The sequence below is a fragment of the Cuculus canorus genome, chromosome 3 (genome assembly GCF_017976375.1).
Source record: "Cuculus canorus isolate bCucCan1 chromosome 3, bCucCan1.pri, whole genome shotgun sequence".
Taxonomy (NCBI): domain Eukaryota; kingdom Metazoa; phylum Chordata; class Aves; order Cuculiformes; family Cuculidae; genus Cuculus; species Cuculus canorus.
The window spans coordinates 8,864,486-8,880,411 of record NC_071403.1 but is presented as its reverse complement, the minus strand read 5'-3'; the positions used below and the strand labels follow the sequence as shown (position 1 = coordinate 8,880,411).

The 15,926-nt window shown below is 43.3% G+C and overlaps 1 protein-coding gene across 4 annotated transcripts in view; it reads right to left on the bottom strand.

Moving 5' to 3' along the window:
* The window catches only part of LRRC1 (leucine rich repeat containing 1), a 103,423-nt gene extending 87,780 nt beyond the window's left edge, over positions 1-15,643 (bottom strand). The window contains exon 1 of one of the 4 annotated variants that reach the window (XM_054060890.1): positions 15,092-15,643. In XM_054060890.1, the coding sequence (XP_053916865.1) occupies positions 15,092-15,250 (159 nt within the window). In that variant the 5' untranslated portion in view covers positions 15,251-15,643. The remainder of the gene's footprint in view (positions 1-15,091) is intronic. The other 3 variants (XM_054060888.1, XM_054060889.1, XM_009567780.2) reach the window with 3 other exon arrangements.
* Positions 15,644-15,926: the final 283 nt, after the last annotated feature.

The following is a 15,926-nucleotide window of genomic DNA, read 5'->3' as shown; positions in this document are numbered from 1 at the left end:
GAAGGCTTGCTTTCAAGCCTTATACATCCTCTGCTCCATGACCCAGTTTCAGAAGGACTAATGAAAGCTGGGAGGATACGCACAATTCCAGGTCTTCTCAGCTTGAAGAGGTACCCATTCCAGCCCTTTATCCATGGTGAGGACATGGGCATGCAACGCAAGCAGGATGCTAACTCTCCCTGACTCCCACCTGGGGGCTGAGAAGCTCTGGCAGCCCCCAAGACAAAACCAACCATCAAAGAAGAGAGACCAAGCTGCAAGTCACTAGGAGCAGCTGGTGACTGAAAGACAAAATGGTTATTAAAAACTGATTAATATATACATTAATACATATTAATACTAGTAATATGTATTAATATATTGATACTTATTAATATTATTATTATTATGTTTACTAATGTATTAATTGATACATTACTATATCACTTATTAATATATTAATTAATATTGTTAATATGTATTAATATTAAGGTCTATCAATACATAATATTAATATGTATGCAATATGTATATATTAATATTAATGTATATTAATACATATTAATACTATTAATAAGTAGGCATCCCTAGGAAAGCTGGACAGCCCTTATCTCACCACAGCTCTCCTCTCTTCCAGACAGGCCTCTCAACGAGCAACTGCAAACAGTGAGGATTTATGTAGAAGTCGTCTTGACCATAACTGACTGGACTTTTTGCCCAGCAGTCAGAACCTCACCCACTTGCAGCACATTTGCATGCCTGTACCCTCATGGGTTTTGCCTCTCAGGGCAACAGGAAGATGTTAGCAAGTTTTGGACATCTACTCACATGTAATCATCTGCAGTCCTTTCTTGGAAATTGGCAACTTTTTTTTTTCTTAATTATTATTTTACTTTTTTTTGGGTGCTGGAGTGCGTGCTCTGTATGTCATTTGTTTCCATCTTCCATCAACAGGCAGTAAGACAAACATACCACCAGGAAAAAGAGTGAAAACAGAGTCTTATGAATCTGCATTATGAGACAGGTTTTCACTCTTAGTTTGAGCATCTTATGCCCAAGATCATAAATCGGTGCAAAGTCTTGTTACCTCAGCACCAATATTTCAATACACATTGTTGTTCCTTCTCACAGAAAAAAATGAAACACAACTGAAATTAATGTGTTTTCCCAATAAAAACCATGGGTTCCTTCTAGGAAATAAAAAAGATAGAGCTTTAAAAAGTTAATAAACACCCAGCAGTCAAAAGATGCACGAAACCTTAATGCTCAAATGCAAAGGCATGTTTTGAGTCAGAATGGCACTCATTCCCCCAACGAGTATTGAAGGCCTTTGATAACAGAGTTTAATTTGAGAGAGGGAGATTTAAAAAACTTTACAATGCCACATTTCTAGCTCCCTAAAAACAAATATTACAATTAAAATAGGAATGGGTTTCTATTTTAACTGTGATATATATTTATATTTTCACAAGTGTGTTTCTAATCCTTTGTCTCCACAGGATCCATATCTGCATTTTTATATTATTAACATTTTCTTATCTTTTAAACCAAATGCATTCCTTCGGCTAAATTTTTATTACTATGACTAAACCAAGAATCCATCAGAAGCTTAGAAAGCCACTTAAAGATACTTTTGTGAAAGCACAGCAGGAGTACGCTCCACAGCAGAGATCCCAATCTGTCCTAACACCATTCCAAATTAATACTTTGCCAAAAAGTATTCCTCAGCCAGTGCGTAGCTGCTAAATTATGCGACGGTTACAAATATTGATGTTCTACTACAAATCTCATAAAAAAAAACAGTTGTCCTTGCCAGAGATGCTCTAGAATGGCAAGTGAGAAAAGACAGGAGGAACATGGTTAAGAGATGGGAGGAACATGAAAAAGCAACTTATTAATAGCCGGGCACCCCTAGGGAAGGTTTGAAGGTCCTCACAGCACCAAGTGTCACTGTGTTGTAAATATTTATTAAGTGTGCAGAGCACATGTGTGCAACAAACAAAATTAGGCAATATGTAAGGGTATTCCTGTTTCTTTAACTGATTACATAAAAAGAAAAATGAACTGGGAGCTTTATTTCTAGTCTGCATAACAATTTTTAATGAACAATACCATTTCCTAGATAAAATCAGAAACTGCAGTTACGTGAATGGCATTTCTTTGAACTTCTTGTTTGGGTTTTTTCCTTTAAACTACAGAACTTAATCACTCTAGCATGCTTAGTACTTCCTACACTCATTTCAGTAACTATTCTTCCTTTATCCAAGGAACATCATTAGTGCTCTAAAGCATTACCGGAGAGGGAAGCCCCTCCTTTTGGCCACATTTATTTTACCTGTCAAAAAGACCACAGGGAAGAAAAGAGAATTAAAAGCTCATTGAATAGAGTTCAAAAAATGTAAAAATGTGTATGTATATAAAAATATCTGTAATCTCTTAAATATATACCAACCAGAAACATGTTCCTAATTCAATATATCAGATACAGTTGAGCCTCTACTTGAAAAGCTCTGACATGAACCAGAAGAGCAATGGGGCCGCTGGCCAGAGCGGCACATCAACCCAGGATGCTGTAATAGCAGGTTTTGATTGCAGACCCAACATCTCTGCGAGTATCTTGGCAACACTTTTAATGCTGCTTAGTTTAGCCAGCCTAATTAATAGTGCTTCAATGAGACGACTAATTCCATGAGCATCAGCACTAAAGAAGCCTACAACTTTCTATTTAGCAGCAATTCCCAACTTTCAATTGAAGCTGCTTCTCCCGCTATCAAAGAATTTATAGGGGTTTCTCTTAAACGGATTTTCTAAGGGCGCACATCTTGAATAGAGCCCTTCTCGCACTGGAAAATTAGCCAGGTCTCTCTCCTTCACCCAACCACATGGTTTTTAAAAAACTTAATTCTGACAAAATTGGGTCGATGTCAGCCAACGGAAGAAAAAAAAATAAGAGATAAGTGCATGACTCACTAAAAAGTATTAACAGACAGTGCAATTCCTCAGTCCTCATTTTTTATACTTGAAAAAAAAAAAAATACCACTACAACTGGCACTCAATTCCAGAAATAAAATTAAGCCAAACAAGTAGGACTGATAAAACTCAAAGTTTTCTTCTGCAAAAGTGGCCAAAACAACACACCTCTGGCTTTCTTTCAGTGGTTCACTCCTGCAACAAAAACCATTCATGCCTGAGAACCTTCCCTGAATGCTTCAGCACCCTTCCTGGTAGAAAAAAAAATGGAAATAGATGAAAACAAAAGGCAATTGAAATAAAAACACAGGAGGGCATGAAGACACACTTGCAGCTAATGCTTTTTAAGGGGAAGAGCAATATCGCACTGCTAGAGCCCTTCTAGGGCTAAAGGCTTGTCACACTGTAAACCCATTTGGCAGAGGTACCATAACTAAATGCTTACTGTGTTAAGGAAAATGTTTCTATAAAAAGGCTACTACTAGCAGCAGAGAGAATTAAAATGAGAAGCTTTATGAAATCCACTGCCTAATTTTCAAGACGGCCCAGCGTGAGCAGCAGAAATTAGAATGAGAAGCTGAGAAAGAAGAAAACTGCAAATTAACTCCAGTTTCAGGGTTATAGTGACACAGGATAGAAAGCGTACGTTGTTTTGGTTTGGGGTTTCTTTTGATGTAGGCACTTGAGCTGTTACTGACAAGCTTGAAAATTTGTGAGTACTTGCTTTTATGTCAAGTTTTCAACATATGCACACTGCCTCAGCTTTTAAAGCTTCTTCAGGAAATTACAGTATGATATTCAACAGGAATTAAATGCTCTACCAAGACAACAGGACCATTCCTAGGTCCTGTTTCTTAAACACTGTCTATTTCATCCCTTTTCCAAAACCATAACTGACCAGCTAAAGGACACCCGTGCTTTAGAATTCAAAAGCAAGACACAGTTAATTTAAACATAGTTTAATTCCTAATTGCACTCCTGCTTCAAATCTTCCTTCGGGCTCCATTTTCTTCCCTATAACGTAAATAAAAATCAGTGGGGTGAAGCCTTCGCTCCATTTGTTCACTTCCATTCACCAGCTCTGTGTTCTCCTTCAGTCACCAGATAAGAGAAATTACAATCAATCCTTCCCCCACCCTGTTTATTCTGCCTCAGAAAGACCTCGGAATAAGGTTTTTCTTCAGGCAAACACAAGCAGAAGCTGCAATTTGGGTTTGGTAAGTGAATCTTTGAACAAGATAAGGCATCTAATCCCTGAAATAACCTCACAGCACGGCTGACACAACACTCTTCAGTCTCTCCAAGAAGGTCTCCAATCACTAGACTACAGAATCACTTGCTTTTGATCCCTAGAGGTTTAGGGATTTTGTCTGCACGATTGCACGGCTTCAGCAAGAGAGCAAGGGAAGCCAAACCATTTTGACCAAGGCGGAAAGGGAAGTGCAAGTTTCTCCTCATTCCTTCCCCACCTCCTTTTTAAGAAGTCATCAACAGTCAACTCTTAAAGACCACCCACAGGGGACACTAAATGCTAAGGATTCCAAGAGGATAGAATCAAAGAATCATAGGGTTTGGGTTAGAAGGGACCTTAAAGATCATCCAGTTCCAACCCCCCTGCCATGGGCAGGGACATCCCACTGGATCAGGCTGCCCAAGGCCCACCCAACCTGGCCTTGAACACCTCCAGGGATGGGGCAGCCACAGCTTCCCTGGGCAACCTGGGCCAGTGTCTCACCACTCTCATGGGGAAGAAATTCTTCCTAATGTCCAGTCTAAATCTGCCCCTCTCCAGTATGGGATAGGTCATTTCCATGCCCTACACTAACCAACTGGTGGGATTTCAACCACTGCTTCTACTCCAAAGTCAATCACTGGTCACACCGGCCTGGAGCCAATCAGCAGCACAGCCACACTTCGGGCAAGCTCTAACACACTTTGCCCTTCACTCAAGCCACAAGGCACCCTGAGTCAAAAAACACAACTAACTTGTAATCAAAAAACTCTTTCTAGGATGCAATCCTGTATGTCAACATCTTAAAATCCATCCCAGAGAAACTCACTGGTAGCACAAGTAGGAGTACTAAGGAAAACCGGCAAGAGCTCTGAAAGCAGACACCTTCCTCTGGATGCGCATCCATCCTTACTAGTTGCACAATGAAACATCGAGGAAGCTAGATCCTACTCAGGATTCATGAAGTGTGTAATAAGCTCCCAGCAGACTCCAGTAAAGTCAAGTATGGAATCTATCAGCGCGGCATCTCCCACAAAACTTGATATCCAGATCAAGATCCCTCAAGTCACTCCACCTGCTTTCACCTGTGAGCAGGAACAGTTGGTGAGGGCAACCGGGTTTCACAAATGTGAATCCCCTGTGTTCCTTTGGGCCAAACACACTTTAATATTCAAAGAAAATACTAAGTGAGATACTGAAAAGATTACTGACAGCAGGGGCTAATTGACATGCAGCACAGAAGAGTCATCATGCAGTTGATGGCTCTATCAAAGTGTTACTGGAAGCAGCCACTGGATTTCCTCTCAAACCATGATAAAACGCAGCAGCAGCTGGTGATGGATTGTGGTATGAAGACCTCTGCACGCTTGCTAGGTGGCAAGCCAGCAAATGGTCAACTGCTTCACACAGCTGAGGTCTCCAATTCTGTGTTCACACATTTCATGGCAAAATGGGAACCACTGAAGTTTTTTGGCACGATGAAAGATCGTTTCACACACCCAAACCACACCTGTAGAATATGCACTGTACTTTGGTCTTGCAGCATCCTAACACCAAGTTTGTCATCTTGAATGGAAGATGGCATAGAGCCAGACATTCAAGCAGGAATCCACCCTAAACACTAATAAAATTACTAGATTTCACGACAAGAGAAAATATTAATGAAAGACCACAGTTCACGGGCACATCCCTAAACTGAACCAGATGCTGCAATTGCTATCTCCCCTGTCAGTGGATGCTTTAAAGCCCGGTAGGAAGGCTTAGCCAGGCAGAAGGGCTGTGAGGGAAGGGTCTACAGGAGAAAAAGCAAAAACGATAATCAATGCCTCACTGAAGCTGGCATTCAACATCTACCCACTCCATTTCTGGCTGCTATTTTCAAAGCATCTACCATTTTTAGAACCACTGTCAAGGATGGGCCAGCTGCGGGTCCTACTCTCAGCTCTTACCATTAGTTTTAAAGAATGAACAAAAGCTTACAGGCTGCAGCACTGAACCAAAACGCTGCCCTACCATGGAACAGGTTGCCTCGTACTGTTTCCTGGCACACAAGGACTTACTTTCTCTTTTATGTCAATTAAGCAGAGGAAGCAAAGGTAAATAAGCACTTGATGCCATAGCCAGTAGAATACAGTGGTGAGAGGAATATCTCTGCCTTCAGGAGAGTCCAGACAACATCTGCCACAACGAAATGCAGATTCATTGCAGTTAAATGCATTTGCCATTTGGAGAAACAAAAAAAACCCCACATTTAATCTCACTAATGAATTTGTAGCATGCATTTGTCCAGTATACAAGATTGTTGGCAGGAGGTAACATCTTCCTTTAGACCAACTGATATAATTAGAAAAATAACTCTCTGTACAATAATAAAATTTATTTTAGAGCTACAGATGCATAATCTCCACCCACAAAGCTTGTCTTATCGTATGAAGAAGGGGATGCTACCAATTTACTACAACTCAGCTGTTACTTGGGAGGATGTTGGGACTACAAAAAAAAAGAACTGCTATTAGAAAATATTTCAAACAAAGCAGACTTCAAAATCTTCTGAATGATTGTCTGGACACCAACAGGGAAGTCAGACTAAAAAGGGGACACCAGACTAAGATCTCCCTCTGCTCCTATCAGGCTGTGGTCCTTCAAATTTGATGTCAAAAGGCTTTCTTCAAGTCTTAAGCAATACAACAGAAGAATCTGGAAGCTAGCAGAAAAACTAGAGATCTTTATCTGGCAATTAACTTATTTGGAGCCTTCAATGCAGTGTTTTATATTTAGAGGGATGCTAATATAAGAATCCGATGTCGCTTCTCTACAAGCCGTTATTTATTTTAATAATTCAAGCATGCGATGCACACCAGGAGTGACTATACTCAGAAAAAGTTTTTACAAAGGTAAGTATTCTCAAGACACTTCAGCTGTGAAGTTGCACAGGTGTTCAGAAAGTAAAACTACCTTCACTGTGCGCATTTAGTCTACTTCAGCTTCACACCGTGACAAAGTTCTCTCTGGTATTAACTAGAAGGACATGCTTGTTCAAATTGTGTAGTGGTATTTCTTCAAGGATCTAAAGCAAGATGCGCAAAAACATTGTAACACTATCTATGTTTAAAGTACAATGCCATTAAGTCTTTGAAGGTGAATAAACAGCGAAAAACACAACAATTCTATTTGCATCATTAAAACTATCAAAGATAAAGACCAGTAACATACTTGATATGCCCTATATAGAATCATAGAAGAGCTGAAGTTGGAAGGGACCTCTGGAGATGATGTAGTCCAGCCTCCCTGCTCAAAGCATGGACACCTAGAGCAGATCACCTGGGACCATGTTTAGTCAAGCTTTGAGCATGTCCAAAGATGAAGTCACTACAACTTCTCCAAGGAACCTGTGCCAGTGTTTGACCACCCTTACAATACAAGCGTTCTCTTATTTCAGATTAAATTCCCTGCTCCATTTTGTGCCCACTGCCTTTTGTAATACCAAGGACTGCCACTGAGAAGAGCTTTGCTGTTTCTTCTCTACAGCCTCTCATCAGGTATTTTTATACACCAGTAAGATCTCCTGCACTTTTTTCTTCTCAAGGCTAAATTTTCCAGCCCTTTCACCTTCTTCTCACTTGACAGATGCTTCAGGCACTTAATCACCTTTGCGTCTCTTTGCAGGACCCAGTCTAGTATGTCCACAACTCTTCTTCTGGGAAGCCCAGCACTGGACACAGCGCTTCAGGTGTGTTTCCCCCACCGCTGGCCAAAGGAGAAAGAGCACCTGCTAGCAATGCTTTTCCTAACGCAGCCCACAATACCATTAGCCTTCTCTGCCATGAGGGAGTATTACCGGCTCACGGTCAACTGGTCCACAAGGTCACTCAGGGGCTGTTTTTCTTTTTGCAAATCTTCTTTCCAGATGGTTGGTCCCCACTGTGTACTGGAGGATGAGGTTATTCCTCCCCAGGCATATGCACAGCTTTGTATTTCTCCTTACTGAGCTTCACAAGATTCCTCTTTGCCTGCTTCTCCAGCCTGTGAGCGCCACTCTGCATGGCAGCATAAACATGTTTCTTATCAATCCTCTCCAAGATCCTGAACACACCAAAGTCTGTTTCCTGCAGTCATGGCTGTTTTGCTTCTTTTTGCCGTGTTCTCTCCCCGTAGAATCCTGAACTCCACCATCTCACCGTCACTACAGCCAAGGCAACCTTGACCTTCACTTCTCCACCTGTCCTTTCCTGCTTATGAGGTCCAACAGAGCTCCTTTGCCCACTGACTCCACAATCACCTGAGCTACAAAGTCACCAACGCACTCCAGAAAACTCCAGGACTGCTTATGCCTTGTTACGTTGTCCTTCCAGCAGACACTACAGTGGTCCAAGACCCACATGAGGAAAAACCAGTAAAATGGTAAAACCAGTGAAATTTAGTCTAAGAAGTGGTGGGTTTTTTCCTGAGAAAGAGGTGTGGTATGGAAAGAACAGGGAGACTTTTTTTCTTGAGGAGCTTTCACAAGATTTCAGTATGACAACAGCACCATGGATTTCAACACCACACATAATAAAGAGATACAGGCACTGCCTAAGCTGAATGACAAGCAGGAGAACACCATCAGCTTCTCCAACATAGAAACTGAGGCACAGGAGAAGGCCAGAGTTTAACCAGGTCTCCCAGGGAAGGGGTCTTGCTTCAGTCAAATAACTCTACAGAGTACCTTTAGCATATAAAACCACGAAGAAAAAATACAGATGACAGATACAACCTGTAACCCCAAAGAGAGAAGTGAAATGATTCAGAATTGCGTCAGGTTAGGTTTATAAACACTACATTAAAATCATCCCCCCCCAGAAAAAGAAGTTCAGCTGACTCTTAAGCTTAAGCAACATCTGCAAAAAGTCTCACAGGAAAGTAAGTGGTCTTTATCCTTTGAGTAAAAGAACTGAGCAGGAACAAGACAAAACAGAAACAAAACAAGAGTTCAAAGCTATTCCCACCACCCACTAACACAAAGAACACTAGTGATTTAATATAATAGCCGAAATATAATACTGCATTCAAATGTTCTTTAAAAAACCTATTTTTTTTTAATAAAATAGTGGGGAAAAGAATATGCAGAGCTCCAGTTTTGTACCGCCAATTCCATCCACAAAGAAATGAAGTTGACAGGATGTATTGGCCTTTAAATTGTAACGTAGAAGTAGGAAACAACATTTAATCAGCTACAGGCTAATCTATAGAAGTGAAAGCATTTTATTTTTATCTGATGCTTTTCATTAGAGAAGCCATTGAAATGCATCGTGCAGAACGTGTTATTTTCTTCTATCAAAGCAGTTTGCCAGAAAGCCTACTCTTTGGTAAAGTATAGTTTTTGACATGCAGCAAATGATATGCTACACATTACAGCTTGAGTAGGAACAGCCTTCAAGTTTTCACTCCTAAGGAAAATAAAAATGCTCCAAGTTTAGAAAGAAAAAAGACACAAATTACATTTTTAAGTCACTCTGTGTACACTGTTGACCACACATTCTGATTTTTTCCAATCAAATCAGTAGGACTCGATGATCCAGTGGGTCCTTTCCAACCTGGTGATTCTATGATTCAACAGAAGGCACATAGGATCCAGCACAGGAGAAGGAATTATTTAAGGGAGTTAAGGGCCACACTCTTCTACCAGCCCAATACAAAGCCCTTCCTTTTGAGACTGAAGGGTGCAGCTCTTTAATTTGCCTCGTAAAGCAGAAGTGGCGAGAAGCACGCTGACAACTAGAAATTGCTGTTCTGTGGGAAATCAGCCACATCTGCCAAGAAAGGCTAAAGAGACCTCAACGCTGTGGAAAACCACCAGCAGTTTGACAGTACATAGCCTGTTCCTCAAGCACATCCCACCAGGCTGGTTCATCCTGCAGAAGAGGGAACCTGGGAGGCAGCAGAAAGGAAGAAGAAAGAGCCGAGTGTAAAGGAAAGAAAGCAAATGGGCAGTGAAGAATCCAGCACAGAAGGGACAGGAGAGGAAGCAAAGAATCAGAAACACAAGGCAGAGCTGACCAAGATCCTGGGACATCAACCAAGGGGGAGGGTGGGTAAATGTGGGAACATGTGGGGCAAAGAATCTGAGACACCAGTGGTATCACCAGAGAAAGGGCACCGTCCACATTAGTTCTCCATCACGTAATCAGGGAAGGGCAGGAAGAAGAAAGCCAGGGATCCAGCAAAGCAGTTAAGGAGACCTGGGGAAAGAATGAGGGTAGCGACTCGGAAAACCAAAAGGATCCCTGTGTAAAAGGGTATTTGTAAACTGCTGTGCAAACAAAAATGATTAACTTGTATTCCTGAGAGGCTGACAGGGCCAGCTTAGGAAGAAAAGCATAGTTGTAGGGAAATGGGAACTAGCAAAAACGAGTTATCGTATTATTTTCCTGGTCCACATATGCATTAATTCACAAGGGAGCAAAAAAAGACACCAGTGGAAATAAGGCGGGGGGTGGCATAGACATCTCCCTCTGTTTCCTGGACATGTCTTTTCACATAGTTTCCAGATGAACCCTTCCTACCCCTCTCCCCTAGTAGAATTCTATATTACATTTTGGTCAACCAATACAACAAAAGTAAAACCAACAAAATAATTCTTTCAAAATATTTCAAGTGTATTTCTTATTTCTCCTTTCCTCAGGACCTCTCAGATGATTCTCATAATGTACAATGTAGGCTGGGTCTTCCTGCTAGTCCTTTTCAATTCGAGACCTACAGCAATATTTTAGTTTATCTTCTTTCTTTTGAGAGGATTTTTCTATGTGTTTGGGTTTTTTTTTCTTTTCAGTAACATCCTAACCTATGCCATGCTTTACTGTCCTCTAAAATAATAAAGGATTTAGCTATGCTAGCAAAGACTGCAGATTAAACAAAGCCCAAGACTACTTCTGTAACAGAAAATTGAGGTTTTAGGGTATATTAGAGTATATTCTTTCACTGCTGCAGTGGAGCAAACCAACCAAAGAACACTTTTCATCGCTACTTAATAGGAACTGGGGCAGGGAGAAGCAGGGGAGAAGGGGGGAAGCGTGTGCATCCAACACAAGATACCCCATCTACTTGAGAAAAGTCCAGCAAGTTGACATATTCCAACATGTCACTTGCTGATTTTTATCTGCCTCAGAAAGCTTTACGTTTGAAGGGATGAAAAAAGTTGTGCAAGTGGAAGGAAAGATGTCTGGAGATAAAACCATCATGGGTGTCTCAGACCTGCCACATGGCAAAACCAGGAGAAGAACTCACCAACATTATCTTGGTTTCAGAGAAGTATTACAATACCTCCTACCTGCTGCAATAGCCATTCCAGACCACACTGAGAAGATGAGGTCTGAGCTACTAGTGCATGGCACGAAGCTTGGGACAGCAGAGTTGAGGTTTTCTCTTCCACCCAACTACTGCAACTTCAGCTGCAAGTCACGGGGTCTACAGGGTGATTCTTCTTTGGTATTTCACCCCAAGAATTTATGGCAGCGATTCTCTGAGGAGGATCACAACCATCTCAATGACACAAACACCTTAGCAGTGTTACAGGATATATTATGGCATCAGCACAGCCCACAGATGATTCACCAGGAATCATTACAGATCACTGTGAACTTCAGGACTTCATCAAGTCTAGGAAAACATCTAACTAACCAGGCACTGAGAGTTAAACAAGCCTCGTGACTTGTTCAGCCCAAAACCAATCTGATTTTGCCACTGCCTTTATGCACATAGAGAAGAAACTTAATGGAGGCAAAGTAATATAATGCATTACATTAGATTAAGGGCGTAGCGACCACTAAGGTCTATGCTGACCTAACAGTTTGTTCATTATATGCCCTAACGATTTCCCACGTGTTTTCTTTGCAAGAAGGAATGGTGTATCCTAGCTTTTTGCAGATATTTCCAATTCTGTATCTGTACTTTGCATCAACACTGCTCTTTTAATGTAAAGAGGAATGAACAGTGTACCCTATAGCTACCTCCTACAGAGAGATCTTCCACTATTCTCCTGAACCAGTTTCTTACGGTAGAATTTTTGAAACTCTTTCTTGGTAGAAATGTAAACAGGGCTCTTCCCATCAGTTTCCAACTTGAATAGGTTACTTTCACATCCAGGACTCCAGCTATATTTTTGTACCTGAAACCCCTTCAGAGTCAACACTTAGTTGAGATGATGGCACTAAACTCCATTTATGGGAAAACATTAATAAGGAACTGACACAGAAAGTTCATAGGTCCATACAACAAGACCTAATAAAAATGCCTTCCTGCATTGCTGACAAGGCACGAAGTACTCAGGACAGATACTACAAGTATGTTCCTGCGGTTGTATTTCATCAGATTCCTCCTAGTCCAGCTAAAAACCCACAAATGTATTCCTACAGTATATTTAGGCACTCCTGTAATCTGATCCATGCACATAAAAAAAAATATCTTTCCAACTTCAACTTTTGCTCAATTCCACTGCAATGCCAAAGAGTCTGGGCTGTTTTGTTTTTTTTTTTTCCTTATCCCCTCAACTATCTTTTACATTTATGGGACTTAATAGGTACTCATATATAAGCAAAGGGAAGAAGCCATCACAAAGGCTATTTCAAAAAAGATTAAAAAGGCTATTTCACACATTACAATTCAATGAAGAAGAGAAACAATGAACAGTTGCACTCTATTTACAGAAATAAATAGGATATAATACCATGAACTACAAACATGTACATTCGTAGTCCACATTTGTACACAGCCACCTGTTTGGGGGGGGGGGATTTCTTATTTTTCATAACAAGGAGTCACAGGTCTCAATGTGATTTCAACCACAAGCACATTCAATACCTCTGCAATAAGAAGTGTACGAGCCTGAAAGCCAACAATAAGAAGAAAAGTGTAGTACAGAAAGAGACTCCCAAGTCTAATCTGTGCACAAAGCCAGTAGAAACTGCTAGAAGTAAAAATAGCACCCAGACAGCGGCTATGTAAACCAGTTTTGCTCTACTTCAGAAGCATAAAAAGCTCAGTCACAACAGCATGCAAACCTGCACCTAGGATTTTCAAAAGAAAAAGCCAAATTTAGTATGTCAGTTCAACTGAACGCTTTTACTGCTATCTACAGGAAAACTTGTCTACCGTAACAATTACCTCTTACTCCCTAAAGTGAAAAAAAAAAAAACTCAGTTTATGTGAGAGAATTGAGTTTAAAAAAGAAAAAAAAAAAAAAAAGAAGAGTAAGACTGTTTAAGTTTTGGTATAAACAGAAAAACTTTGATTCAGGTAGAAACAAAGGTGCTTTTGAAAATTTCTCTGGCTAGTGAGTTCAGTTTCTTGGATTTTTAGCTAATAAGAGTTCGCACACTTTTAAGTTACAGCTTCAAGGTAACAGTTCCCCTCCAGTGTCAAGCTCTACCAACCACAAACACATAAGGGCTTCTGAGGTGTCCAAAGCTGAAAGAGGAAACACTGAAAAACGTCCTTGGTTCATCCAGCCAAAAGTCGATCGCGCCTCCCACTCGCTCTGTATCCATGGAGTGAAACAGTGCCTTGCTGGAATTACTCTCATGAAGTTTCTCTAGCAAAAATCAGCAAGTGCCAGCCGGCAAGTCATGCTGGCAGGTAACCACCTCACTGTCTCAAAACCACGTTGAATTGAAAGGGAATTCACCTTAGACAACACTACCAAAAAAGTATCACGCACAAAAATCTGACTACGTGTTACGTGCAAGAGGCAGAACAGTAACAACTGTGTGGGACCCAGCACAGAGAAAAACAAAAAGCTTATTCGTCTCTCGTGCTTTGCATGACGAAGTTTCCAGGAGTGGAAGGCAGAAACGGGAACGCTGTTGCCTGCTAGAGTGTTTGGGGTTGTTTTTCCACATGTACAGAGCAGATAGGATCTACGGAAAGGGGGAGAAAGGGGAGGGTTTAACACCCTCCAAGGTCTCGTAATTCCAATGACGTGGACGTTAATCACAACATAAATTCACATCCTGTGACTCCAACCCTAACCCCTCTGCCCTCCAAACAGTCCTGCAAGATGCAGTAAGACATGCACATCTCCAGGTTTTTGTCCGTGAAAAAACTACTTTTATTTACCGTCAAAACTACTGCAAAACGCCAAACGCTAATCTGAGACACAGGCTTCCTCCTCTAAATCCCAGGGTTCCAACCACAGGCTGACGGCCCTGGGAACAGTACCCCATCCCCACAGCCTGGAGGTGCATCCCGCCGGGGTGCCTCACCTTGTGGCCTCAAGTTACACATGGGGAGGTTCAGATTGGACATTAGGAAAAGATTCTTCACCGAAAGGGTTCTCGGGCACTGGCAGAGGCTGCCCAGGGAGGTGGTGGAGTCCCCATCCCTGGAGGCATTTAAAAGATGGGTGAATCACAGAATCATAGAATAGTTTGGGTTGGAATGGACCTCAAAGCCCATCCAGTTCCAACCCCCCTGCCATGGGCCGGCCTGGACACCTCCCACCAGAGCAGGCTGCTCAAAGCCCCATCCAACCTGGCCTTGAATGCTTCCAGGGATGGGGCAGCCACAACTTCTCTGGACAACCTGTGCCAGTGCCTCACCACCCTCATAGCTAAGAAATTCTCCCTTATGTCTGGTTTAAATCTGCCCCTCTCCAGTTCATGCTCACTGCCCCCCCGTCCTATCCCTACAATCCTTTGGAAACATGATCAAGCGTAAACACGATGCTTAGGGATATGGTTTAGTAGTAGAAAGGTACGGTTGGGCTTGATGACCTCAAAGGTCTTTTCCAGCCTAGGGATGAGTTGGAACTAAATGCATTAACCCTTGCTTAACCGACTCTGAAGTCCCTTCCAACCCAAACTATGCCACGATGCTCCGGTGCTGCCTGCATCCCGCGGGCTGCGGCGGGGCTGGACCACTCGCCGCTCCCCTCTCACCTTGGGCAGCTCTCGGAGCTGGTTGGCGTCCAGCAGGAGCTCCTCCAGGCTGCGGCTGTAGCGGTAGATCTCCTCGGGCACGGCTGCCAGCGAGCAGTGCCGCTTGTCGATGGACTCCACATGGCGGTTGCACCGCCACAGCGGGATACAGTGGAACATTGCCCGGGGGAGGACGGAGCGGGGGGGAAACGGGATGCCGGGGGGCTGCCACGGCTCACAACCCCTTCCTCCTCCTCCTCCTCCTCTTCCTCCTCCCCGCTGCCCCGGCTCGGGTCCCGGCGAGCCGGCGGCTGCAAACCCGCATCCAGCGATGCGATCCCCGGGGCGAGCGCGGCGGCCCCGGGAGAACAATGGGGTGGGAGCTGGGGGAGGAGAGGGGGGGGCGCGAGGAGGGAATTCACCCCCGGGACCCCCGAGCCTCCCGGGACCCCCTGTCCTAGTTGTCTAAAGCGATTTTTTTTCCCCCCGTTAGAGCTCCGAGCCGAGGCGCTGCCCTCCCCGCAGCATCGCGGGGCACCGGGCGCAGCCGCCGCGCATTCCCGACCCGGAACACGGGCGGCTTGTCTCTCTCCCCCCCCGCCCTCCTCCTCCTCCTCCTTTCTCCTTCTCCTCCCTTCCCCTCCTCCTCCTCCCCCGTCCCGGCTGACATCAGCGGGGCCGGGCACCGCCGCCCCGCCCCGGCCCGCAGGGCTGCCCGCACCGCACGGCCCCGCGCCGGGACCGGCACCGGGGGGTCCCGCAGCCGGGAGGGAACGGGGGGCCCGGGGGAGGAGGAGGTCTCAAGGGCAGGGAGGCTCGCAGCCCAGAGGCTCGGGGGTCTCCAGAGGTAGGAGGT